The 27,704-nt window shown below is 33.4% G+C and overlaps 1 protein-coding gene across 2 annotated transcripts; it reads right to left on the minus strand.

The window, feature by feature from the left end:
- Positions 1 to 129: 129 nt before the first annotated feature.
- On the minus strand, positions 130 to 26,793 carry LOC138307882 (uncharacterized). 2 transcript variants are annotated; one of them, XM_069248800.1, is made up of 4 exons: positions 26,469 to 26,793; positions 8,120 to 8,243; positions 3,508 to 3,551; positions 130 to 3,215 (listed from the first exon to the last, which is right to left on the minus strand). In XM_069248800.1, the coding sequence occupies exons 1-4, from the start codon at positions 26,637 to 26,639 to the stop codon at positions 2,289 to 2,291; spliced, it is 1,266 nt and encodes a 421-aa protein (XP_069104901.1). In that variant the 5' UTR covers positions 26,640 to 26,793; the 3' UTR covers positions 130 to 2,288. The 2 variants fall into 2 exon arrangements, with proteins under 2 accessions (XP_069104901.1, XP_069104902.1); XM_069248801.1 differs by lacking the exon at positions 26,469 to 26,793 and adding an exon at positions 13,779 to 13,879.
- Positions 26,794 to 27,704: the final 911 nt, after the last annotated feature.

Here is a 27,704-nt window from a genome sequence, read left to right on the forward strand (position 1 = left end):
ACCTGGTAACTTGTTTACAAAGGATGACAGTGTACATCGTCGTACAGTCTATCGAAATCTTACACATACAATTTCACTGGTAGTGTCCTAATACCTTAACATAAACCATACTTTTCAGTAGTAATTGGGTTTTTTTTTTGTTTTTTTTTTTTTTTAATGATTAACAAAATCAATAATGAAATATTTTTTATGCAATATTGAACATGATTAAAGTAGAAATTTAACACTGAACTTCTTCTTCAGATATTTTATTTACTATTAGGAAGATAATAGTTATGGCACATGTAGCTTATAAGCAAAATGTAAAGATATATCCTAGCATAAAATAAAATCAAAAATTAAAATGCAATCTCCCCTGCAATGCAACAAGGAGGTAAATACATGTATAATATATATTAGGAAACAAAAATAAATAAATAAAACACAAAATTTTCTTTAATAAAAGCGCATGAGATTCTGTCGGTCTAAACACAACCTGAACGACATCGGTCATTACACACTATCTCCCCTCGGTAGCTGCGGTTGGGTCTAAACAATCTGAGCACATATAGTACATGTGATTCATGGGCCAAGGGACGCAACTCTAATTGAATCGACCGACATTACCGTTTAGCCACAACTTCTGTTATTCTTGTATTCATCATGTTATCAGAGATTTTTAGGGAAATATATTCAAATATCTGATATCATCGACACTTTTAAAGTTGGACGGACTGTTATCACATATTATAGCATAAATGTGTAGAATTAAAGTTATAAACACAAAATCACATAATATATACAGTAGTATCATTCTTTTCAACCACAGATGTACAATTGGAATAGTAAACACAAAAGAACGACAACCTTTCAAAGATGCAACACCGCTGACGAATGATATTTTTTTACTTAAAAAACGGAAGCAGGCGAATTAGAATTGTATGCAGTTGCAGAAGTCACTAACTACATCATTACCATCAGTGAAAAAATTGAGCTTCATATTTAACTTTTTTTCCAAGATAAAATATCAAAATAACTAATTGCGGTCTGTATTTTTGTGTTAATATATACATATATACATACATGTACACGATTAAACACAAATTATTGTTTGAATGATGAGTATCGATTATTATCTATCGGCGGTGGAGCATCTGTAAACCATATATGATATAATTTATATAGATATATAAACAATAAAATATATCTGCAAAAATGTATCTACGTATAAACTGTAAAATATGCACAAAAACATCAATTTTTATCAATAATAACTAATAAATGACACTATATTTATAATATATATATACATAAATAATACCAATCATTGTCAAAATCCTTTTTGCAACAATTATTACTTGATTATCAAGATGTGAGTAAAAAATACAAAAAACACAACTTTTGAATTAACAGAGGAGTCATTAATTGTGGGGAACAATAGTTAAATGGACAATTCAGTCTAAGAGGTATTGAAAACTGCATATCTACTGTGAAGTTTCAAAACAAACCAGTTCTAATGCTGTGGTTGACGTGTCGTATGTCGAGCCTTAGTCCGCGCCAGTGGTATAAAGTAACTTTTGTCTATAACTACTCAAATCGCTCTTACAGCAGCGTATCGACATTATTTGCATGTGTTTAACTCATGTGACACTGGCACGGATATGGTATAGTGTAATATTGTACTTGCTTAATCGTGTAGCTACTGATAGCTATAAAGTTAACAATATCGCAGAATGTGTCAATATTATTTTGTTTTATTTTCCACCAGGAATGTGAACCAATACTTGTTTGTATGTCAAGTTTTTTTTCGTGGTTATGAAAGTTACAAAATTAGCCTTATCGCTTTAAAATGAAAAGAACGCTGAAACGATGGATACTTTCTGATTTGATAATATAATGATCTTAAATGCAAAATGTTGCAACAAAATTATGCTAAATGAAATTGAAAAAAAAATATCCATACTATCAAAAAACAACTGAGATAAGATGTCATTCATGATTTTTTAAAATGATTTTTTATCATGTTTTTATATAATCTGTTTCATTACCACCGGCAAGCATTTCTCTGTTCTCACAAAGGTAAAATCCCTTCAAGTCCGTACTTCAGTTTTAGTGCTTGGCAGTCTTTTGAGCTTATAATCATAACTAACTATGTATGGCACGTGTCAATATTCACAGTAAAACAGTGTATGGACACAGCTTTGTAATTGTTCTATAAATAATGTTGTCCGTGGTAAGCTTCTATGATCGTGAAACGTTGCACATTTAGATACTTTTGTCAAGTCAGAAGGATGAATGACAATACAGTTCTATAAATAATGCATTCGATGGTAAGCCTCTACAATCGTAAAACGCTGCACATTTAGAGACTTCTGCCAGGCCTGAAGACAAAGCCTTCCGAGGTAGAACCAATCTGTTTTCATTGGGTCCCGGTAGGCCTGCAAAGGGATGCGAGGCCTCGAATCCTTATTCCCTTCTCCCTTGTACATGATATAAATCACTTGTTGATCGGTACTCATCAAATTTTTTTTAATCAGGCTTTCCACGGCCAGTTTATAGTCCTCAACAAAAGGAAGAAGGTATTCTGGTCGCCCTATGAATATACCTCCGGCTACCCAATACACATTAGCACTTATAATATCAGTTTCAGAACGTTCCGGTTCGAACTCACCCATCTGAAGAAATGCAATGTGATCATCTTTGAAGTCGGTTGGTATTTGTAAATGGAATGCACCGTTATGTTTCTCCCTGAAATAACCAATATCGATCCATGCTAAGTACTTTGTTCTAAACATGCGTTCTCTGACCACCTTCTCGATCAGTTCGTACTTGACATGCATGGCACACGGATACCGCTCTATGACTGTATTGGGGTGGTGTTTCGGATAACCATCTTGCGCAAATATCTTCTTTATTTTTGGTGCGAGTTTGAACGCCCAAGTCTCGTTTTGATTTATAAGAAATACTTTTGTTCTCTCTCTTGGGAAATGTTTTCGAAGCATAAGAAGTTGTGTTCGTATTTCTGGAAGGTCAGTGAAAGCTATGATACTGTTATTAAAGTTTTCAAATTCCTTCATCCATGAAACGTAATTGTTGAGATCAAAATGAAGGTTTCCTCCTTCTCCCTTCTGAAACCGGCCAAGATTAAAGTAAGCAGTTACAAATGTAATCTCGGGATCCATCATATCGCTCATAAATCCTTCATAAGGCTTCGGGGATGGTGGGATGTACGCAGCCTGAAAATCAAGAGAATCTTTTATCGATTTTTTTAAAATTGTTTTTGCACGTAGATGCTTGGTTTATATCCCGCAGGAAATAATACTAATATACAAAAAAAAAAAAAAAAAAAAAAAAAAAAAACATTCCATTTATCGATTCGAAACAACAGGACAATCTATTATAGTACCAATATTAAGTGGATTAAAACCTATATGTTATCGGCAACGAAAATAATAAAATCATTCTGTGGAATATAAGAGCTTTAAGATTATAGGTATATTGTTTGCATTGAACGAAATTTCCACTTACTGAATATTTCTCTTCCGCGAAATTCTCCTCTGGGAAAAGTTTTACTGAAATCAGAAAAAAACTTACTCTTAGAAATATAAATAATGCCTACGTTATTTCAAATCGATTAAAAGGCTGGACATTACTTTGTGCTTTTGAATGCCACTCAGTGATAAGAACAATATTCTGCATGAAGATAGCTTTGGGTCAGCTGCATAAATTTTCTTCAAAACCTGTTTTAAATGTGGGAAAAAAACGCTGAATTGATAGAGGATCCTATTATAATAAATCCCGGGCACTTAGCACAATCCCTCCTATAGAATGTAATCAGCTTACGCAAACCATGTCAAGGTGCACAAATCGAGAATATCAAGCTATGAAATTTGATCTATGCAGCCAAGAGATTATGATACCATATTGAATCACCTTTACGATCACGGTAACGTCAGTATAGGTGTTACTGGAGATTTTCAAATAAAACTAATTTAAATATCTCGCAACTAGAACCTGCCTTAAACATGAAAAGCAATACAAAAAGCTTAGTTGATAGCTTATATCATCAATTGAATAAGATTTAAATTTAATAAAAAAATATTTTAAATTCTAAAATAGAACTAATGCTCAACTGGATCTCTGCGGCATAATCCTTGAATTTCACATCTGTTTTCTCTGAACTGAAATTACCAAGCTCTTAATAGCCAGGGGAAACTGCAAAGGATATAATTTATAGTCTATAATTTAATTGATACGGCTTTAAACAAGGAAAACATCCATTGTCACCTTTTCACTTTCAAAAGAACCATGGGCTCAGAAAAAGTCGGGTACTTTTAATTGCAAAGAATATGAAGCTGACCTTAAGTTATCTTCGTGCAAAATATTTTGCTTGCCACTGAGTGACGGTACAGCGGCTATAAGTAACATCCCTCCTTTAAGAAATATGCATTAGATGGATTCTGTGACAACTTTCACCTAATGACTAATTCCTGATGAATTTATTTCGTGAATTATTGAATTGTTACACATCGTATATATTTGCGGCCATTTATTTTCGCGATCTTGAGTGACTCACGGCATAACTACATGTGCACGAAGTACGCAAAAATAACTTGGATATTAGTATATGTACGTATGCTAGCAAACATGACCAGATATGTTTACTATGTATACAAAGTGTTAATTAAAGTTGTGCTAGTGTTTGCTTTTAGAACAACAGTTTGTGCGCTTGGTCATAAATTAAAGTTATGTGTTCTGTCTTGGTCGAGGCACACCATAGTCTACAAAAGCGGTAGTTATTGTTCCTGCTTAGCGCTCGGTATTCAGGGAGTGGGACGACTGGTTTGCCTGTTTTTAGTCTAATGTGACCATGTGAAATGTGTTGTTCAGCGGCATGTTTCTGATTGCACTATAAAAAGGGCTAGAATTCCACTATCACAAAAAGACACAACACGCATATACCCCAGCCTCTCAAAACATATAGACTAGCACAGACATTGCATATAGGTGAGGTCAATAACAAAACGTCTGATGAGAGTTTTCTAAAGATTTTTGGAAATAGGGGTTCATACCAAAATTAAGCATGGAATAAAAACAATATGGTGGTGTGCTGAATTTTGAACTGTTACGAATCAAAATACTTATTCGATGTAAGTCGTGATTTCACCGAAATTTCACTGTTATGAGCACACACACAACAAACTGAAGCAGTATTTTGCAAATTAGTTGTCTGGTTAGTATGAATATTTGCAAAATTGACAAACCAATGATTTCTTTAAGAGAACAATAACATCACACAGTCAATCCATTATTTTGGTTCAGAACAGCTGTATATGTGAAGATGACAAAACCTTGTTTTTCACATTTTACCCGCAAGGAATCTAACTTAAATATATAAAGACGAAATATCGACAAGGTAACAACACCTAATAAATTTTAATTTCCTCTACAAATCTTTGTTACAATGGAGATTCATTTCTTTCGCTGTTTTATCACGTTGTGTAGTAATAGCCAACTAACAGGCAACAATTAAAAGACCGCCGGGAGACATGGTAAGACCTACAAACATTCATCAATTTAAAATTGTGATAATGAGTTTAGTAATGGCAGTAAACTCATACATGTAGCTCTTGAAACTCAGCACAATTATTAGACTAGTTCTACAATTTCATTTTAAACTGTCATATCGATTAAGGGATGCACTATCACCATTTTATACATAATTATATTTCCCCAAAACATCAATCACTGGGATCTTGTTATAAATGTGTAATTTCAAAATGATTATTTACAATATATAATCAGCATGAAAACTCCTGCTGTGAATATTAGCAATTATATTCAGTATTTGTCGTTAGATATAAACAAACTACCTTGGAAACCATAACCAATGTAACACAGGTAGGTCAGTATACCCGAGATACCATTGTACAAAGTAATCCGAAAAAAACTCAAGTCGAATTGATCGGGAATACAGACGCGTATAAAAGGTGATTGACGTTTCATGACCCACTATCTCCTGGAGTATAGTATATTAGTCTGTCAAGTGCAACTAACGTGCATTATTTCATTATCACTCGGAGAAGTACTTTATATAGATTGTGATTACTAATTAAAAACATATTATCTAGATAAAATGTAGTTGGAGTTTTCTCCCTTTATATGTTGACCGTTGACATATAGTATTTTTTCTCAATAAAAAACATACCGATATTACTAAATTTCATTTACATGTAGCATCACCTTCAAAAACTATCACAACGCCAGACGGAAAACTAGCGTAATGGATCTTCTCTGTTAACATGGTTATAAATCTTTCATGATTTTAAGAAACTGCATTTTTTTGTGTCAGAAAAGTAGTAGGCCTTTCATTTTTATAATGAACAAACACTCTTTATATTTGAGACATTTCCTGTTTTATAAAACTGCATTCTTTTGTGTCAGAAAAGTAGCGGGCCTTTCATTTTTATAATGAACAAACACTCTTTATATTTGAGACATTTCATGTTTTATAAGGTTTAAAAATAATTCCACTTGAGACTTCATACCAACAAAAGATTTAAAGGCTAATATTGTCAATCCAAGGTTAGATTAAAATGCAATTGGAATTAGGTTCTTTACATGTGTCATGGGCCTTAATACGAATACCTACAATACAAATCTGCACATGTTTGTTCAAAATATATTAAAAGGTACATTCCAGTTACTGGAAATATTGATAATTACAATAAAATAAAATAAAATACATAAAACAAAAATAAATGAATAGACAAGGCAAATCAAAAGTAGGTAAAATAATACAAATATAGCAATACCGCATAATTAAAAAAACTTTGTTTAAAATTTCCCTCTTGTTGCAAATTTTATGTGATGTAGAGAAATAACGCTTGTAATGAAGGAAACAAATCAGTAGTACTTATATATTACCGTAAGTGGGTGAAAAGTTTCACATGCTAGTTTTTCTTCATCTATTGAGAACCATCAGGTTTGATGAATTAAGCTGTGAAAACCAAACCAATGGACAGACAATCATTATGATGCGCTATGAACATCGGTTACAACACAAACTACTTTACTGTAAATTTATTGTTTTTATGCCTTGCCTTGGGATCATGGTTTGACTACAACTGTACGTACTCTTTTCACTGCGCTGTTATGTTATGAAGTCTGATAGTACTGCCAAAAATCATTTTCCAGCTCTCATTAGAAATATGTAAAATTAAAACCTATGCATTTGAAGTATTATAATCCTCAAAATATTGTTTATGAATAAAATATGAAAATGTCTTCTTGAAAGTTACGGCGCATAGAAATTTCAGTACATTTGCTATAAGCATTATTCTCGCACCTCTGGCAGGGAATTATCACATGATACCTCGTGCTAGATTTTTCTATCCCGTCCGATCTTTCTGGTACCTTTTCGTGATTTTTGGCGGAATTGTACCCCAATTCATGTAACAGTCTGCGCATATGACATCATACCCTCGAATCAGTGACGTCACACGTTCAGAAAACAAATATTTTTACTATGCATTGTTTGGTTGTTCCGGTGTTGTTTTCAATTAAAAACAGTATGTGCCGATTATTCGTCGCTTTTCTCCGATATAACCGAACTATACTTTACGCGGAATGACTGCACTCGAAGCGCAGATGAAATGGTTATTCGGCTTTGAACCAGGGCCCAAGCCGGGATGAGCGTATGCGCTGAACGCATATAGATGGGGTTTTTATATCTTAAGAGGCGTTTGATCACTTACGGGTAACAGATTTTATCATTTTTAATATCTTTTGGATTTATGAAGTCGTAAACAAAACCGGACGCACATTCTTTTTTCATAAGTGCTTCGCTTATAATTTGAATTAAATAACTCAATCAGGTACTAATTAGACAAAATTTTCACAGTGATTTTATTTACTTTTACAATGAAACAAATTGAGTTGTGGCTCATTGATATCTTTTCTAATATTCAGTGTGGCCAATGGCCGTGATAATTTTAAAATATTACGCGAAATTATTATGTATGTATGACGGCATAATTCTACAATACTTTCGGTCTATGGAAAAATAGCCACAGATATCTAACCAATAGAAATGAGTGTAACATGAAATTGAATAATATAGAATTGTACTGATACTTACAATATATAACGACGAAAAGAAGATAGTAGCCTTTGAGCGGCAGTAGTTGGACGATTAGGTGAGGGTGGTGATCCAATAACTCTCTCAGGCGAAACCACAAGGAGAGAGATATTCGGCGTAAACTCTGTAGAAGAGACATAGAAAATGTTTAAGGTGAATTCATAAGGAGAGAGATATTCGGCGTTAAGTCGGTAAAAGAGACATACATTGTAAAACTTCAAGACGAAACCACAAGGAGAGAGATATTCGACGTGAACTCTGTAGAACAGACATACATTGTAAACGTTTAAGGTGAAATCACAAGATGATAGATATTCGACGTAAACTCTGTAGAACAGATATGCATTGTAAACCTGGGAGAGAAGGATATATTAATTATGTAAGGGAAAAATACATTGTAATGATAATAATAAAAGTTCCTTAAGGCGAAACCTCAGGGCGAAGGATACACGGTGTAAATTCTGTAGGGGATATTTTGTAAATATTTTATAGTAAACTATATAGGGAAATGATATACAGTTTAATTAGTTCATGCATGTATACTCGGTTCAGTGTTATTTTTTTAAATACAGTGTAATATTTTACATGGATCCACAAGAAAACGGATATACATGTAAGGTGAAACTCTGTAAGTAATATACACAACATAATTATTTAAGATGAAACAAAACACGTAGAGGGATGTACGATGTGAACGCTGCAGGAGAAGAGATATACGGTACAACATAGATATTGCATATTTCATCGAAACATCCCGGTTGAAGTATGAATGACATGCGATTTCAACTTAGATGGAGGCAATTTAATTTTAAGCGGTCAGAAGCATTTTCACAGGAATAAATTAGTAAGTGATGCTTTCAGAATTTAGACAATTTTTGATGCATCGGCATGGATTATTTTGATTTTTCTCATGGAATGTTTGATGTCGTCAAATTTTGTTCCCGGTATATAAGATGTCAGTAAATCGTAGCGAATGTATTTACAACGCATAATGGGGTAATTGCGTAGTTGTAACGTAATTACGGCGTTATTCCTACTCTCTGTCACTGGGATGTTCTTCCAAGTTGATAAAAAATCAATATCTCACGAAACAGGCCAGTATATTGTTTTGATATAAGTTAATGGTAAGAGAGAGAGAGAGAGAGAGAGAGAGAGAGAGAGAGAGAGAGAGAGAGAGAGAGAGAGAGAGAGAGAGAGAGAGAGAGAGAGAGAGAGAGAGAGAGGAGGGGTGGGGGTATTGATCGAATTACATGAAATTTATTTGATGATAAAACACAAAAGTCAGGAAATGTATAGTTATTTTTGTCTAAACTATAGCCTAATTATATAATGGTGCTTGACAAAAAACCAATACCATTTATCATGATATATTATAATGACATGTTTTGCCTTAAATTCACATACCCGAACCATCACGGTTCCCTAATAATGAAAAACATTTTAAAGTATTTAAATAACTTATTATCTACAATAAGATATCAGGTGGTAATTAAGTACAGCAATATTCCTAGGAGAAAGTAGCCCACCATCCACCAATTGTTTGCTCACAGTAATCGGGTTTCAACTGTTTACACACTGAACAGGGTTTTTTCCTCTATGAGTGATGGATGTGACCTACACCACGTTTGTGTACGGAGCGTCCATGGCAGTCGATTACCTGGGCCACTTGTTGGTGCAGTCACGCATTTTTAAACCAAATGATAGCTGATAGAAAATATATATACACACTTATCAGTTGATAAGGTTAATACTTCACATTAACACATTCTGTAACCAATAATAACATTATTTAAAGATGCTTTTCTTACTAAGAAAATTAGTATTTTTCTTCGGTTACAAAAGTTACTTACTTTACACCATTACCAGCATTGAAAAAAAACATTGAAAAAACAAACATCAATATATTATTAATTCAATATAATATATGAAGTTAAACTCGTAAAAAAGTTGCGCTTCTTTTTGAATACAAGTTATCCAGAATGAAGGGGCCGAATAGACAAGCTTTTGAAAAGTATATAAATATATCTAACGACTATCAAGAAAAATAAAATGTTCTAATACAGTACGTGTAACCATCGCCGATCTCTTGGACTTACTATGAACACGATAGAACCGATTATTTTCGCGGGGATGACATTTTCGGGATGTCAAAGAGCATTGTTATGATCACGAGCATTTGGACCCCCAAAATTTAAGAGCCGCTTATATAGTATCATGACATCAAGCCATGGACTATGTAATAGTTACACTGAAAACGTCTGTATGAGACGAGAAATTGTACATCAAAAGAAAAGGTTTGGTCGAATAACGAACACTCCAAAGATACGTACACGGAAATGCAACCCCCTAATAGCCTCAATTAGCTGCTGCAGACAAGACTGTTTCGTCTTATTACAGAGTTAGCTCCCTTGCATGTAGATATTTATCGATTGTTACGTCATTATTTTGTGAGCGCCATTCACGCCCTTTTCACCGAAAAGTATGACGTTGTGCTCGCAAACACATGACATCACAATCAATACCTATCCAGAACGCAAGATAACTCCATAACATGCTTATATGGATACTTTCGACAAGACAGTTAGAATTCGCCTGGTGTGTATATGGTATTCGATATTTTATGAACATAAACTGAACGAAAATTATAACACCGCGAAAAACCCCACTTTCCCTGCATTCGAGGATTTGTGCGACTAGACTTGTAATTCTGCTCCATGACAATGCACTACGGTACGCCCCAATAAAAGATCTACAGTAACAACATCCCGCACAGGTACAACAGTATTGTTTTCCCCCATTTTATGTTCAACTGTTTGGAGTGGACCTAGCAACAAAAATGTATATAGATATGGTTAAAAAACTATAGAAAAGAGCAGCCAGGATATTATTCCTCTTTGAAAAATTAAAATGGATGCCAATTATAGACTTTGAAGATTTTAGAAAAATGGTTTTGTGTTTTAAAATTTGACATTGTGAATCACCAGGTATTTTAACAAACATGTTTTCTTATGTAAAAAATGTGAATGGAAGAAAAAATAGAGCCTCTACATCAAACAAATTGTATGTTCCAACAGCCAGGACAAAATATTTTACACAGATTTTTCATTTTTATACAGATGTTAAATTTAATGGAACGAAACTAGTGATACTATTAGACACTCAGTAAGTGTTGGGGTTTTTAAAACTAGATACCTGCAGCATTACTTCACAAAATCTTAGCTATATATATACCAAATATTTTAAAATTATTTCAACTAGTATAGTTTTAATTTCAAAATACCTGGTATGTCATTTGTGATTACAAATAGAATATAAGCTTTATCTTTGATTACTTTCATAACACCGATATTTTCAGTACATATATTATGGATATGATTATGATAATTATATATTTATTGCATTGATATAGTATATTGTTATTTTAATCATGTCATGCTTGTGTAAATATATTTGATGCAGGGCCATCTTGTAAACTAGACATTGTCTAAATATGTTGCCATGCTTAAATAAAAGATATTAATAATTATCATTATTATTTATAATTTAATTATCATTATTATTTATAATTTAATTGTTTTTTTGTTGTTGCTGGTTTCATGGAATGAATAAGACCGCGTAATATTTGTCTGTGGCTCTCCTTCACAAATGAATAAGACCACGTAATATTTGTCTGTGGCTCTCCTTCAGAAATGAAAATGACCACGTAATATTTGTCTGCGGCTCTCCTTCAGAAATGAAAAAGAATAAAACAAAGCCAACCTAGGACAAGCATTATCTGACCTCTAACCTTCTGAGAGGTGAGCATGAGGATCCGACTCCTCGCGACGTTAAACTGTACGGCAATGGATAATGTAAATTAAAGACACATTTGGTGTTAGAAATTCTGCAAATGTACGTAATTCAGCGGTAATATTATTTTAGTGCATTTCACACACGACACTTTGTGAGTATTATGTAAATTACACTTTGTATAATGTTTGTTTGCTTGTTTAATTAATTAACGTCCTATTAACAGCGTGGTGTGTGTTTTGGGAGACTGTGGTATATTCATATTGTGTATTCTTGTATAGCGGAACTGTTTGCCTTTTTATAGTGCTATATCACTGAAGCATGCCACCAAAGACACCAAGCAACACACTCCACCCGGTCACATTATACTGACAACGGGCAAACTGGTCGTCCCACTCCACTCTGCTGAGATGTGATCTAAAATGTGAATGCACCAAAATAGGTACGTGTACAGTATTTTTTGGGTGATTAATAGCAATTTTTTTGTCAGTATACAAAGTCATAAACTTGGTAAAATAAAATATGAAATGCATTCCGATTTACAATGTCTGCCATATTTATAAAAAAATATATTTGTAACGTAGCAGCGTTTGACCAACATCAACATGGTTTGGATTTTTACACCTACGTATAGGCAACGCTCGAACAAGTATCAGCTAATTTAAAGGTAATTGTAAAAGGTTTGGTAATCGTCAGGATTGCATCAGGTCGATTTGTGTCGTTATTCAAAGGTTTGACACTGTATGGAATGATTTTCTTATCATAGCCATTTCCGGGGATAACCGATACGATAGTATAACGATACGTTTTAGTCTACTACGAATTTCAAATATTTAACTCCTGAATCAGCTCCCTGTTAGCACAGGCTATCATGAATTTTAAACATAGCATTATCAAATGTAAGTTGCATACATTAAAGATTGACATTGTTGAAGAAGAAACTATCAACCAGCTTACCTTCGCGTGCGTTTTACTTTCGCAAATTTTGCAAATCTAGTATATACGCGAATTAACATCTACATCATTCATATTTATGCGAAACCCGCGATTGTCGCACGCGTGTTTTGAAAGGGAAATCGCAAAATTTAATAGCCGCGAAAGAAAGTTGATTTGCAGTAAAGAAAATCAAACGAGAAGGCGTACATGGATGTTTAGTCATAATTTTGCGAAATATAATACATGCATTGAACATAACGTAATGAATATGTATGAACAATGTCTTGGTTTATAATAAAGGGTATTGTTTTGCCGTAATTTCATTTTTGAAATGTTTTGAGGTTTTTTAAAATTTATCGATGATTGAGTTTTTTTTTTCAATTACAATTTTACTTAAATATGGTGATGTTCGTTCATCAATGATCATAAAATATATTGGTGGTAAATATAATGAAATTTCCTATGTAAGGAAGGCATCGTGAATTTACTAGATATATGTTATCAACGCTATTATTTTTATGATATTTTTAAAGCAGTAAAAGTATATTAGAATATAATTTTAAAAATCAAATAGATTTCGTGAAATTTAGCGTGTCAAATCTAAACGATTCAAGATGATACTAGAATCATATATTCAGATTTTACCTGGCGGTCTTCAACAGTAGCCAGGATATTAACAATAATTGGTTTAGTTGCATTGTATGATGTTTAAGGAAGTTTATTTTAATCAAACTTATAACATGTCGCATAAATAGTAGATATGAATTTACAGATTATATAAGATTATTTTTTAAATACTTTCTCTGTGTAAACCGGTTACTAAGAACGCTACGATAAATCTCGCTATAATTGCCTATGGGTAAGTTAATAAAAAATAATCATAGTATAAGCATAGACATTATTTAGAAACAAACAAATTTTATGTTATAATTACCTTCATAATCTTATTACAAATCCAATGAACTCGAACAATCCTATTTATATAAAGACGCCTTGTATATGTAGCTGACCATTATCAGCATAGCGACAGTGTGGGTGAATCATGTGACAGAATATCATGTAATCGGACCCACTTTAAATACACCAACCAATCAGAGAGTAGTGAACCGATTCTTACACGACTTACTGCATTCAAGGCATAGCTGATGTGTTGCTCGGGATATGTGTTGACTACCATTTCAAGATGAACGTAAACAAACATTGGCTATCTACTGTATTATTGTATCGGTTCGAACATTGCATTCGGGTTTTTTTCATACTGAAGAGTGTAAAGATATACTTTGGTTATTTGTATTTTAACGAAACCAAGTCACATAGGATATAAATACATCACGTATATCCAAAACATGAACATTTTATGCAATCTGATAAAACTAAAGATCACCATTATACACAATTACCTGACATAGTGTATGATAGAAATGCAAAAAAAATGTCTGTTTATGGTTACATTGGCAAAAACAATAGGGTCTGTAAATAGGTCAGGAGGATTTCTAAGTGTCTTTCACCCTAAAATAATGGCCGGAACCGGAGACTGGGATCGAAATCCCGACTTTTAATCTTTTTTTCGTAGAAAAGTGGGAAAAAATAGGGTCGGGGTAAAAAATTAGTACCGGTCGGTTAACGCTAAACAGATATATCCTTTTTTTACTTGATCTGTATTTATTTCAGATTGCCCTCTTATGTTCGAGCATCATTATGGTTGCAGGGAATCCAGAATGAAGTTTGGATAATAGCAGATGAACCGCATTGACCTATGTATGCTCCTGTTGGACGTGATTAAGCTGTTTAATAACGGCTGGGGAAATGGTCTACCAGCTTAAATAAATAGTGTTTCCTAGTTCCTGAGAGCACGAAAGGTGTACCCATCTTTAATGTCGTTGACATTACACCGAAGTATGAAGTTCTTGTCGGTGTCGGTGTCCGTGGCAAATAGGATAGGTCTTCCATCATATCAACCCAATGACTATGTCATAAGAAAGGACGTGGTGGTTTTATCATTTGATGTACATCAAAAGAAATTAGTTGGTCAACTAATGGAAGTTTTTGCCATGTATTAACCAACTGGTAAACTTTGAAATCCATTGAAAAACTGTACTCAGAGGATTTTTTCCTGAAATTCTGTCTATTTTACTATGATATAGTTCATATATAACGCAAAATACATTTTTAGGTTATTCTGTACCTATTAGGGCACAATCTATTTTGATGATCTTCAATCTATCTTTCATGTATATTATCATACAGTAGTATTTTACAGAGTCATCTGCTCCTGTATATGCAATGATTGTTTTAATTATATGAATAAAACGACGGATTTTTCCCACACAATCTTATGGCGTAACAATTAATAAATCCGTAGATCATTTGATATATGACTGGTACAATTATATCATTTCAATGATATTGCTATTTCGGCAGGTATGGCTTCCTTCATTTCGCCGTTAAGAAATATTTCTTCTTTCATTTATACGTTAAAATTAAATTGTTTAATATGTTAAAGATACTGATGGCGCCAAAAATTGCATACGTGACTATTTAGTTGTTTGTTGAAGTTAACAAAGAAGGAAGTTCAAATCAATCAATTTTAAGATTTAAAGAATGTTTAAAGAGAGATTAGTGAATTTTTTTCATATCTAGTCTTGTTTGTGACAGTGAAACCCTTAAGACATCAAAGATCAACCTAGGCTATGACCACGTAATGCGGGTAAGCGTTATCGTAATTCAGTGCGGTTTAGGTGGGCAGAAATAACGACTTTCAGATGCAATATATTGTTGCATGTTTTATGAAATACGTTAAACTGTATAATGGACATGACAAATAGCGGATATCAACAATATTTTTAATTACTATTACAGCAACCTCTCCGAAATAAAATGATAACAAAAATGTGTTACAAAGAAATAGGGTATATAAAATATTTAAATAATGCATAGATCAGTACGTGAAAACATATTTCTCTATACTGGTATATGATTTGAAACCGACCAAAATCTTTACTAAATCAGAGCGTAACTTCAGTCTATATTGTTTTGTAACTAGTTCAGTCGTTAGCTACATATGTTTAGATAAAACACGCGGGAGTGCACCATTTATTATAATTACATTGTAATAAGGTACACTTTAAAAACTGTCAATATATATTAAGTACCATCTAATATACAATGTCCATTTATTTTTTCCTGATTTTTTTCGGTTTAGCTATGGCATAGTTCAAAAGTCATACATGTATGTAAAGAGAGTGATAGCAGCCTCTGAAGTATCGAGGGTGTTCTGTTCCCATTAGAGGCCCCATCAGTGTTGATAATGCCCAACCCCATCTTCCATAGATAATATTTTACAATTGCCTATTACAGGATACAAAGAGTTATAAGAGTTCTTATGTTATTTCTGCTCTTGTATATGCAATTAGCATGACGTCATTTTTCTGCGAGCGAAACGACCTTTAATTATATGAATGAAAAGACTAATTTTTATCACACGATCTAATGGCGTAACAATTAATATATCCGTAGAGTATATAAAATGCAAGAAACAATTTTGAGATTGTAAAATTGTATATAAAAATAAAGTGCGCTCATTCTGCTGTTCCGTTAGCGTTTTCGTGGCAAACACATAAATGTCCGTATTATGAGGTCACAATGTATTTTGGCAGGACAAGAAAAAAACGGACAGTCAATGAAATCAAAATACTAAATAAGATATATTGCACTGGGATACAGACGAAGACGTCGATTTCGAGACATCAAAAGTGCGATTTACCGTCGATTATTGCCAACCTCCACTGTTTGCTTCGTCATAGTTTGACGTAAACTTGACGTGAACTTTTTACGTCATAATTACCGAAGAGCGAGAGTAATCAACAGGGAATTCTAATTCACACGTGCACGTGTCGTTTTGGTATCTCGAAATCGACGTTCACGTTTTATGTTATGTTCCAATAACTGCGTAAAGGCTCACTACCTTTCCGAAACGGCCTTTATTTTTTTAAAACGAGATCGATTGTATGTAGTGTCTTAAAATTATAAGCTCATCGCTAATACTACACTTATCGTCATATTCTGAACAATTTAATTATTAAAGAAAATTTAATGTTATTTTTATAACGCATGTCGTTTTATGTTTCCCGCCGTCGTCCTAATTACCGCGCATTAGTGACTATAACTGTGCCAGACGGCAAAACAGCGAAATGATTCTTCACTGTACACATAGATTACCAATGTTATTGATGTTTTTAAGAAACTTCAAATCTTTGCTTCGGAACGGTAACGGGCCTTTAACTTTTATCATCATGTGTATGTAATTTTATAGAAAAGGATATTTAATCGTCATGTTTAATGCTTCACATACTCTCCATCTTAAATGGGCGTCCCTTTCTGAAAATGGTACGCTTTTGGCCGGTATTTCAACAATATTGCTGTAACAGCAAGTATGTCTTCTTTCTTTTAGATGTTGACTTATATATCGATTTTGTACTAAAATGCGGAATATGTTGAAGATTACGATGACGGAAAAATATCGCATGCATGTCAATAAATTGGTTCCCAGTAGTTTACAAAGAATATTGGCCTCGGCAGAAAGAAGTTTAAATCAATTTCATGATTTAAAGATTCTTTAAAGAGTATTTATGTTTTTTTAAAGCACTAACATGTCTTTGAAGAATTATTTATATTTGTTTAAGTTTAATGTTATGCATCGTATCCTGGTATCATAAACGTTATCGTGATTTGTAAAAGGATTTTGATGGGGCGCAACCTAGATAAGTATTCTACATCAGGTCTGTTTTGTATTTTTATAGGGGACGGAAATCATTTAGACATGATCTACCGGCGACATGTTTCAGACAAAGCGCTATCTGGGTTTTGATCACGTAACGCGACTTATCATATCGTGTAAATATTATATGAGAGGGAAAAAAGGACGACCTCAACTTTCAATATATTGAGTGTGAAATCCTTAATCTTATCAGAGACTGAATGAGGGACATGACAAATAGCGGATCAAAGACTGAATGAGGGACATGACAAATAGCGGATCAAAGACTGAATGAGGGACATGACAAATAGCGGATCAGAGACTGAATGAGGGACATGACAAATAGCGGATGTCGACTAAAAATGTGTATTATTACAGCAACCTCTCCGAAATAAAACAATAACAAAATTGTGTTACAAAAAGGATATAGTATATCCGTATATTTGGGCAAGGGTGACACTTCGCGAGGTATTAATAAATTACTTTGATCACGTAAATTTTATCCGCGAAATATTTAAGGATTAACCTCCTGTGTTATTTAGATAATTAGATGATAAACCCAATGGAGAAGTCGGTAAATTGTACGTATGCATAATGTCTTTTAACATTAATGGCTACACCATATGCTTGTTTACATTGCAAAAGTTCTTATTTTGATGATCTTCATAAGGTACTTTAAGGTAATTGTGACACTTTAAAAATGTGAAATGAAATATAGACCACAACTTGGCTTGTTCGTTTGTATGTGTGTACTCATTTCACTTTACTGTAGACGTAAAGATGATTCGAGCAGTATTGTCATTTTGAGCTCTGATTCATCTGTGTAAAATAAAAACCAGCCTATGCTTAAGTATTCGTTAGAAGTATATGTTAGGTTGCAATTCACAAAATGCTGGTGAGAATATAATACTATGTGAATTACGGCACACATTATGTATAAAAGAATGAACTTGATGGATACCGAATCAAACCTCATGTCGAATTTGATCATTTTGGTATTTCAACTATAATCTTCAGTTTTAAAAATATCAACAGAAAAAAATAGGAAAGATAAACGTGTTTAATCATGACAAAACCAGACTTTGAAAAGTCAACGGCATCGTCAGAGATTCACAGCGGATGTCTTCATTTCACCGGGGTCCAAATTTTGCCATTTTTATGATAACAAGTGATATTTTGGTAATCATGACATTGTTTGAGCAGCACAATAACAGTAAGAAATGGAGATTTGATTATCTTCATATCAATATTTGAACAAAATAATTTCATTCCACTTCGGTAGACAAATCTTTTTTTTCCAGTACGGTTCTTGGGATGGGTGACAATATCATATGTGGATATCAAAGAGATTGACTTGATAGAAAATGTTATCTTTTTGATGGTAATTGTGTCTGATTTCACATAATGTTGCATGAGAGGCTTATTTAATAATCAAATGACAGAGCATGGACATATATTTACTTAATGCAATTTTTATATATACAGTTAAAAAGTTTACAAAAAATGGCGAAATATGGACACCCCAAAGAAAAATAGTACCTGAAATCGAGGGGTAAAAATCGGCGGTTCCTTATAGCAAAGACAAATGTGTTTATATTCGAGGTCGATGCCACCATGTCCATATATTTAACGTTTGCTAATTACAAAGCGGTCGATATATAGCCGTCAAATATTTGCATTCTGGTTCTTTGTCGTCAAAACTAAAAACACAGAACATTTACTCCTGTGTTTGGATTCAATGTGTGTAAATAAAAAACCACATGAGGATGAATACTTAATCGAGTGCCAAAGTAATCAAATAATCAGTTCCTCCCGTTTACCGTAGGAAACAAGAAGCCGTATCGCTCAGTGGTTGGCAGCGGTACATGTATGGCTTCGTAAAGATGGCATTTAATACTTGAGTAAAACATGGTATCATCTATCACTCACGTCAAAAGAGGAAACTTCCCAAATATAATACTTTTACATCATTTTGAGGTGTATTTTTTTATTTTCCAATGCAAGAGATTCCTTAGAGTGTCATTTCATTATATGATGCACATTACGCGATGTTTGATGTTTTCATTTTACTACAAAAGCAAGACAAAATTCACAAACAGGCGATATACATGTATATTTAGATAGAAGTATTTAAATCTCAATCAATTCACAAGGAGATCTTATTATGTTTATCTAGGCGGGATCTCCACAAATAACTAGCCTACTAATAAATATGGACTTAACTATCGTGAACTACCGAACAGCTCTGTAAATAAAGATTCGTGTTGCCACTTTATACGCTTTCGATATTGATGAAAAGACAAGAGCATCAGTCGACATACAACTCCCCTTCAACATTTAACGGGTTCAAACATGTAACCCTTCTTTTCATTTTAAATTAGATTTATGCATCTACATTTAGTTCATTGGCATTTTTCGGCATCTGGGATTTGTGTAATGTTGTATCTCTTATTTCATGTGTGTTTTTCGGCGTCTGTATTTACTATTTATCTCAATATAGAATTCTTTTTGACTTGCATTTCTTAATTCATTTGTTATGTTCGGCGTTTGTATTTAGTACACATCTTACTTTGGAATTTTTTACCTTGTATTTCATAATTTATGTGTGTTTTCGGCGTCTGTATCTACTATATACATTTTGTATCTCAATTTGGGATATGTATAAGCTTGCATTTCATAATTGATGTGACTGTGTTTTTCGGTGTCTGTACTCTACGGCTTCCTTTTGGAATTTTTCATCTTGTATTTCGGCAACTACAATTATTATACATCTTATTTTGATAATTTTGTCTTCTATTTCTTTTCTGATGGGTATTTGCAGAACCTCCATTTACTGCATATCTTCATTTGGAATTTTTTATCTTAAAGTTTTTAATTTATGGGTATTTTGCGATGTTTCTTTTTTTTTTAATATATCTTTGTGTGAGAATTTTCATATCTTGTATTTCTTTTTTATGTTTTTTCCGGTATCTGCGTATTATTATTTATTTTAACTTGGGATTTTTAAATCTTGTATTTCTTTTCTCATGGGTATCTTCAGCATCTACATTTACTACATTTCGTCATTTGGGATTTTTTAATCTTTGTGTTTCTTAATTCATGGGCATTTTTCAGCATCTATATTTACTAAATATATCTTAATTTGTGATTTTGGTATCTTGTGTTTCTTTATTCATAAGTATTTTTCGACATCTACATAGACCATATTTAGCTAACTTTGAAATTTTCGTATCTTGTATTTCATTATTCATCGATACTAGAACATTTTAGTTTCCTTTTGTTATGATTCTTTCATCTTGTAATTCTTTTAGATTTTCGTCTTTCCATTTTCATTATTTGCATTTTGTCGAAGTAAATTACTTTCAAATTATCGAAATGAAAATTGAAATGATAGGAAAACGTAATAAAGTGTATGTTACATTCACTGCTTTTAAACATATAGAACCTGGATCATTCAGTATGTTTCTATGTTTTCATCTTAATTTTGCAAACAAATATTTTCAAACTTGAATATACAATGCGAATACACACACACATACCAGCCCTTTTCTAACTGAATATTGTTTGTTTTATTACATGTAAAACACACACACATACCAGCCCTTTTCTAACTGAAAATAATTCTTTGAATAGCATACTTAAAAATATCTTGTAATAATGCGTTAAATGAAATTGCTGTAGCTTTGAAGATATCACAAATATGCTACACAATGCTTTGTTTTGGATGTTTTTAATTATACAACTTAGACCTATATTTAAATTTTAACGATATTCACAACAAAAACTTTTCAACGTCCTAATATTTAGTATTTTATTTTAATTTAGTTTCTTTAAAAATACACTATTCCTCTTCCCAAATTAAACAAAATTCAATTTGAAAAACCATGGGCAAACGAAGAAATTGCAAGCATTTCAAATGGCATTTCAAATTCCTTTTATTTGAGTTCATTGTTCTTTTTTGTGGCGAATATGGAGTTAAGATTACTTTAATTAAAAACCAATCAATTCATATTTCATTTAAGGAATTATTTTTATTGTTTGTTGTTTACTGGTGTGTAAACTGCAAAACTGTATTTGTTGGACAGATATTTCAATATTTTGAAATATCTGTCTAACAAATGCAGTTTACACACCAGTAAACAACAAAAATTTAAAAAAAATTCTTTATATTTACATTTCAACCGACTATTTCTTTTAAATTTGAAGGTCCGATAAAACAAAACTTTTTAACGTTATACGATTGATGTAACAGCCGGTCAATTGATGAAATTCCGGAACAGCTGGCTCCAATTTGGCGGGAAATGTTGTCGAGTTCAGAAAGTACACAAAATATAGTTCTACAATAACATTATCTTTTTCATTTCATTAATGCAATATTTCTAAAACATGTTTTTCTGTGTTTATATTTAAAGATTTTCAATACATTCAAATTATTTATATTGAAGAATTAAAAAGTACAGAAACAATAGGCCAAATCTAATGCGCATTATCACTACTTCCGGAAGTCAGTGTTCCGTTGTATGTATTCTTGCGCGAAAACCGACTGCGTTTACGCAAGTGTAAACGATTTCCCAGTTGGTAAGGTTATATACAAATGTAGCAAAGAAGAAACGCAAATGTAAATATTTTAGTGTAACGGATCGTAAAAATATGCAACCATTCATAAAATATATGTTACAATTAATTTATTGAAGATGCCCAGCCGATATCGGCTTATGAGACACTTATGACAAGGTACAAATGTATATATAGAGTTGAAAATTCCTCAACGTTATATAAATTAAAACTATTTTAACAATTCACATGTGAAGCACAGAGATATAATTTAATCATGGAATCATTTAAAATATGTCTTCACATTCTTAAAATTAGTCTTCATCGTTTCATCATTTGATAAGTTGTATTCGATAATAGAAATTGAAGTTCATTCACATGGAATAGATAAAACATCTTTTTCATTGATTCAGAAGTGAGTGTATTTTAAATTACTAGAACAGTTCGCTGCTTTTTCGAACAGACGGAGTCTGATATAGCTTTATACAGGACAGGCAAAAGAAAATGAGCTAAAACTTCCACTTTATCTGAATAAAAAGGACATGTATGCTGTTCCACTGACAATTTAGTGTATTGCCGAGTTTCTGACAGGAAAGGGAGACAACCGAGTCTAAGCTTGGCGAAGTGGCTCCGACAATAATTAACAATAAAGAAGGATGCAACTCCTAAGTCTAGTATTAATTGAAGTTTGTGTTGGTTAGATAAGATACCATAAACGCATTAGTACATAATTTTGTATTCGATCTCAACGTTATGGCAATATGACGTCATAATCAGTAATGATGACTTTGTGTCGACATTCACGAGACCATGTGCAAGTCGGTTTGATCACTTTATAAGGAAATAAACAAAAATACGTCACTATCTACTTATATATAATGTATTGTGTTACCCATCCAAACGGTAAAATGTATGTGATCATATGCTCACCTTTTCTATTTATTTACTATGTGAAAACATTCATGTACATGTATATTATAAGATAAGATAAGATAAGATAAGTTTATTTCTGATTCAGGACTTATATGTAAAGTCCTCTATACCAGACTCATAAAAAATATAGAGTTTACAGTTAATACATTTTTATCCGGTAATAATAATAAATTAATGATGTATAAAGGCTTTGTAGTTGTATAAGAGTTCTTGTTCATTCCAATGTTTGTCTAACACATTTTTGAAGGAGTTTATATTTGGCGCCATCACTACATTCTCTGGTAGATCGTTCCATATCTTAGTAGCTCTTAGTGAAAAAAAGTTTCTCCTAATCTCATATTTAGATCTTGTATGGAATAGCTTCCTCCTATGCCCCCTGCTGCTCTCGCGGTCCGTTGCATCTTCCCATAGAGATAAAATATTACAGCATTCGGAGTCATACACTCCATCTCAAATTTTGAAGAGTTCTATCATGTCTCCTCGTATTCTTCCATATGCCAATGTTGGTAATTTCAGTTTCTCCAGCCTTTGACTGTATGCGTCCTAACATTTCATTTAACACCAGGTAAGTAAGTAAATATCTTATTAATTGGTATTTCGAACATTTAACATTACCATAACCAATTTCAATTTTGGACATTGATAGTTATTGAACAGTATAACTTTTGATTGATTTAAGTGGGGGATGAACGCAATTGGATACAGACATATTCAATGCAGAGCTTTACATGTGTATGGCGCACTGATAGTCAACTAACCAGCGGTAACAAGGACGACGGCGGGAAACATAATACGATCAGCGTTATGAAAATTAACATAAAAATTATTTTTTATTAAATTATTAAGGAGGAGTTGCTTAGTGTAGTATGAACGTTAAGCTAATAACTTTTGAGACACTTGACGAAATAAATAATATCGATTAACAATTCCATTTTAAAAATCAAAACCCGATTCTAATATGGTGTGTTCTTATTACACAAAATACAAACTTCTATTAGAAGCCAATTAGCACATCGTTCAACATACATTGTCAAAGTAACAGTTTATAACAGGATGGGTGAACGGAACGTTCTATGAATGGTTTGCCTGTCTATGTTTGGTAATGTACATGTATACTCAAAGATAGATAACCCTTACTGGGTTTCTGAAGTGCAAAATCTTAAAACATAGTTAACTAACACACTTTTATGATAATTGAAGACAACTGTAAAGTATGGTGGCTGATTACGGCCATCTCGTGTTGTTGTGTTGTCGCCTTGTCGTGGTCGCCTTGTCGAGTAGTCGCGGTCTCAAACTGCGACACCCGAGATTTAACAGTTAAAATGTCGACTTGTCGCATTTTTGAACCGCGACAAGTCGACAATACGACAAGACGACAAGTCGACAACACGACAAGTCGACATTTCAAACACGCTAATTAGCGCGTACAGAATCTCGTGTTGTCGCGGTAAAATGTCGACTTGTCGTGTTGTCACCTTGTTGTCTTGTCGAATTGTCGTGTTGTCGACTTGTCGCGGTTCAAAAACGCGACAAGTCGACATTTTAACTGTTAATTCTCGGGTTGTCGCAGTTTGAGACCGCGACAACTCGACAAGGCGACAACACGACAAGCGACAACACAACAACACGAGATGGCCGTAATCAGCAACCATAGTAAAGCATGGAAAGCATATTACTGTGATATTGCGAAACTTAGTCGCTACAAACATTTCTGGTCAAGACACTATCAGGTTCATTTCTACTTATCTGCCTACATAGATGGTCCATTCGGAATAATTGTTCTATACGTGTCTGTATGCCTGCACGTTTCCTAAAACATCCTCGGCAACCACAGCCTCTAAACTAGAATTAGGTCCGTTTAAGTTTTAGGAATTTAACATACCTGTCCGATGAACATCATTTCCGTGAGAGCTAGGAAATGCGGTAGGAAGGGTATGCGTATGTCGAAAACTTGTCAGACTGATGTCTATGTTGCGTACTGTAGTATTGTTGATAATATTCGAAGGGTTTTAATTTCGCTAACTTAACTGATCCATCCAAATTCGAGAAATGAATATGAATGAGGCTTTTAAAGACTATAAACATGAGTCGCAAAAATTATTCCCCGCTAATAAGATCCAAACAATGAATCGCGAAATTTTATGTCCGCGACATTTAACAAATTTACAGAAGGTGATCGACGATAATCTTTAGTTACGATGTGCCACAACTAACTTGATTCAACCAAGGGGAGATAATCTAGAATCATAACTCCGCTGGTGAAGTCTTATCAACAACTGCAAACAGTTGCGATGGCCAGTCTTTCAGGCCGCTATCTGTAGACTGATTACATTGTTACTCGACGATGGTCCTGTGTGCTTCTTTTATTGGTCAATTCGACCATACATCAGATACGAATGTTCATATACGGCGACCATGACCTTACCAAGAGATTAATAGGCGGTAGCATGGCAATACAAGTATGTGAACATGATGATTACGGTTTATGGATATGCTTTTGATAGAGTACAAGGAAGTTATGAACAGCTTATATCAAAATCCTTGCAGCTTATATCAAAATCCTTGAGAATGATAAGAAATGTATGTATTTCTTGTTAAACATTGGCCATTTACCGTATGGTGCATTGCAGCAGTTTTCAGTCTAATTGTTTTATATTTATTTTAACGCCGTCATGAAAGTTTTGTAAAGTCCCAAATCTAGATAGATAGAGTAGAGATTTCAACTATGAATGGAAGCAATAAGTTGGCCTACTATGTACTAACAGAAGAGAATTTCTTTCGTAAACGTTTTGTTTTTTTGATCATATAGCAATCATGGCTCAAAATACAACCAAACGATCCCTGATAAGAATATATATTAAATACAATGTACAATATATGATATATAAAATTATAGTATATCACTTCTACATGTGGATATGGAGATAAGGTCACAAAATGTAGTAAAACCGAATGCCTGCCGAAGATTAAGGGGGTGGAATATTCATATTCTTCTTATGAAAGTGTTAAGTTTTCTTGTATCTCTACGTTTTTGTTATAATGTGACAATAAGAATATCAAATAATTTTAAAATCTGCAGCAATAAGTTAGAAGAAAACCGCAACTGGAGGTCATATCTCCCTACATGAATCCTGTGAAATGTTTAAGCGCAAATACTACTATATAGCTCCTTTACAGTAAAATCGATTTGTTTTCTTAAAATGGAGCCCAAATTCTACCGATACAACAATAAGTTTGTTGAAGAAGTGACGTCAAGAGGTTGTATTGCATGTTAATTTTTGCAGATTTTAAGATGGAATCTTGATGTAAATAGGATCAAGTCCTATATTACCATCGGGAAAATGGCAGACTATATAGAACTATGTATTTTAAAATTCTCACCTTTGAAAATGACTGAGCTGAATAACTAGTCCGGTTTAGCACAGTCTGCCTATCATCGATTGTTGTATCAGAGAAAAAGTCCTTGAAGGCATTGCAAGGGTTTGATTGTAGAAGGTTGTTTTTCCTATTATTAACGTTTTGATCACTTTCCTCTTTCTGATGAACTTCCATAGCGATGTTCGAAGTTTGAACAGCATTCACACCCACCAGATTTGCAAACAGTCGTGGTTGTCCGTCAGTTCATCTTCGTTTACCTGGTAGATCCACTGCCTGGTCCTTTAACTTTCACATTGTCGTGGTCCTGGCGGTAAATTCGACAATAAACCCTCAGGTAGTCAGTGGATAAACGATGGATTATGTTATCTCTATTATTATTATTAACACAAAACTACAAATGACATTTACATTCTCAATGCACACAGTATACCCTGTGTGTCACATGTTTGTGATTACTTTATCGGTTCTGCGATTGTCCGGTTGTGAACGGTTCAACTCGGAAAATCCACTTATAATTTGCCAAACCACCATATGAATTTTATCAGCTTTTGAGAGGAAGACAAATTATCAGTTAACCGGTCTGCTATAGTCATACCCGTGTATATTGAACACGCCATGAAATTCTTTAGGACGACATCGCCCAATGTTTGTACATTGCAGATAACAGTCTCCATATTCTAAATAAAAAATTCGCAAGATTCCCAGCGTAAACTATGTTAACAGTAAATACTTTATCAATAAGTTTGCAAAAATAATTAAAACAAAGAAATGAAAAATATGTTCAGAAGGTGGAAACATGGGGTCCCCTTGCCACTTACCCAAAGTATTGTTAGAAAACATCATTTTAGGCCCTTTATGCCTTTTTTAAAGCAAACAAAATAGATAAATAGCACATGTAAAGTGTAAATGTATCTTAACCTTTAAAACTGCAAAAATTGAAACAAATCGGAAACAAAAAAAAAACAACTTTGTTTTGTCAATGTTATACTATTGCTGTGACAGCCGTTCAATAGATGGAATCACGGAACAGCTCCATGTAGCTGGCTTCAGTTTGGCGGAAAAAAGTAAGCACACGGACCCCCCATTTTTCTGCCTGATTCTGAAAGAACAACCCTTTTCCTATTGATATGCAAAATATTAACAAAAGTTTGATACCAGAACTTTTTCTATAAAGGGTTTGATTTGGCAAAAATGGCTGAAAATGGTGCATTTTGTAGCTCAAAATTAAGGGGTAGGGGT

The sequence above is a fragment of the Argopecten irradians genome, chromosome 14 (assembly GCF_041381155.1).
Source record: "Argopecten irradians isolate NY chromosome 14, Ai_NY, whole genome shotgun sequence".
In the NCBI taxonomy this organism is placed as follows: Eukaryota; Metazoa; Mollusca; class Bivalvia; order Pectinida; family Pectinidae; genus Argopecten; species Argopecten irradians.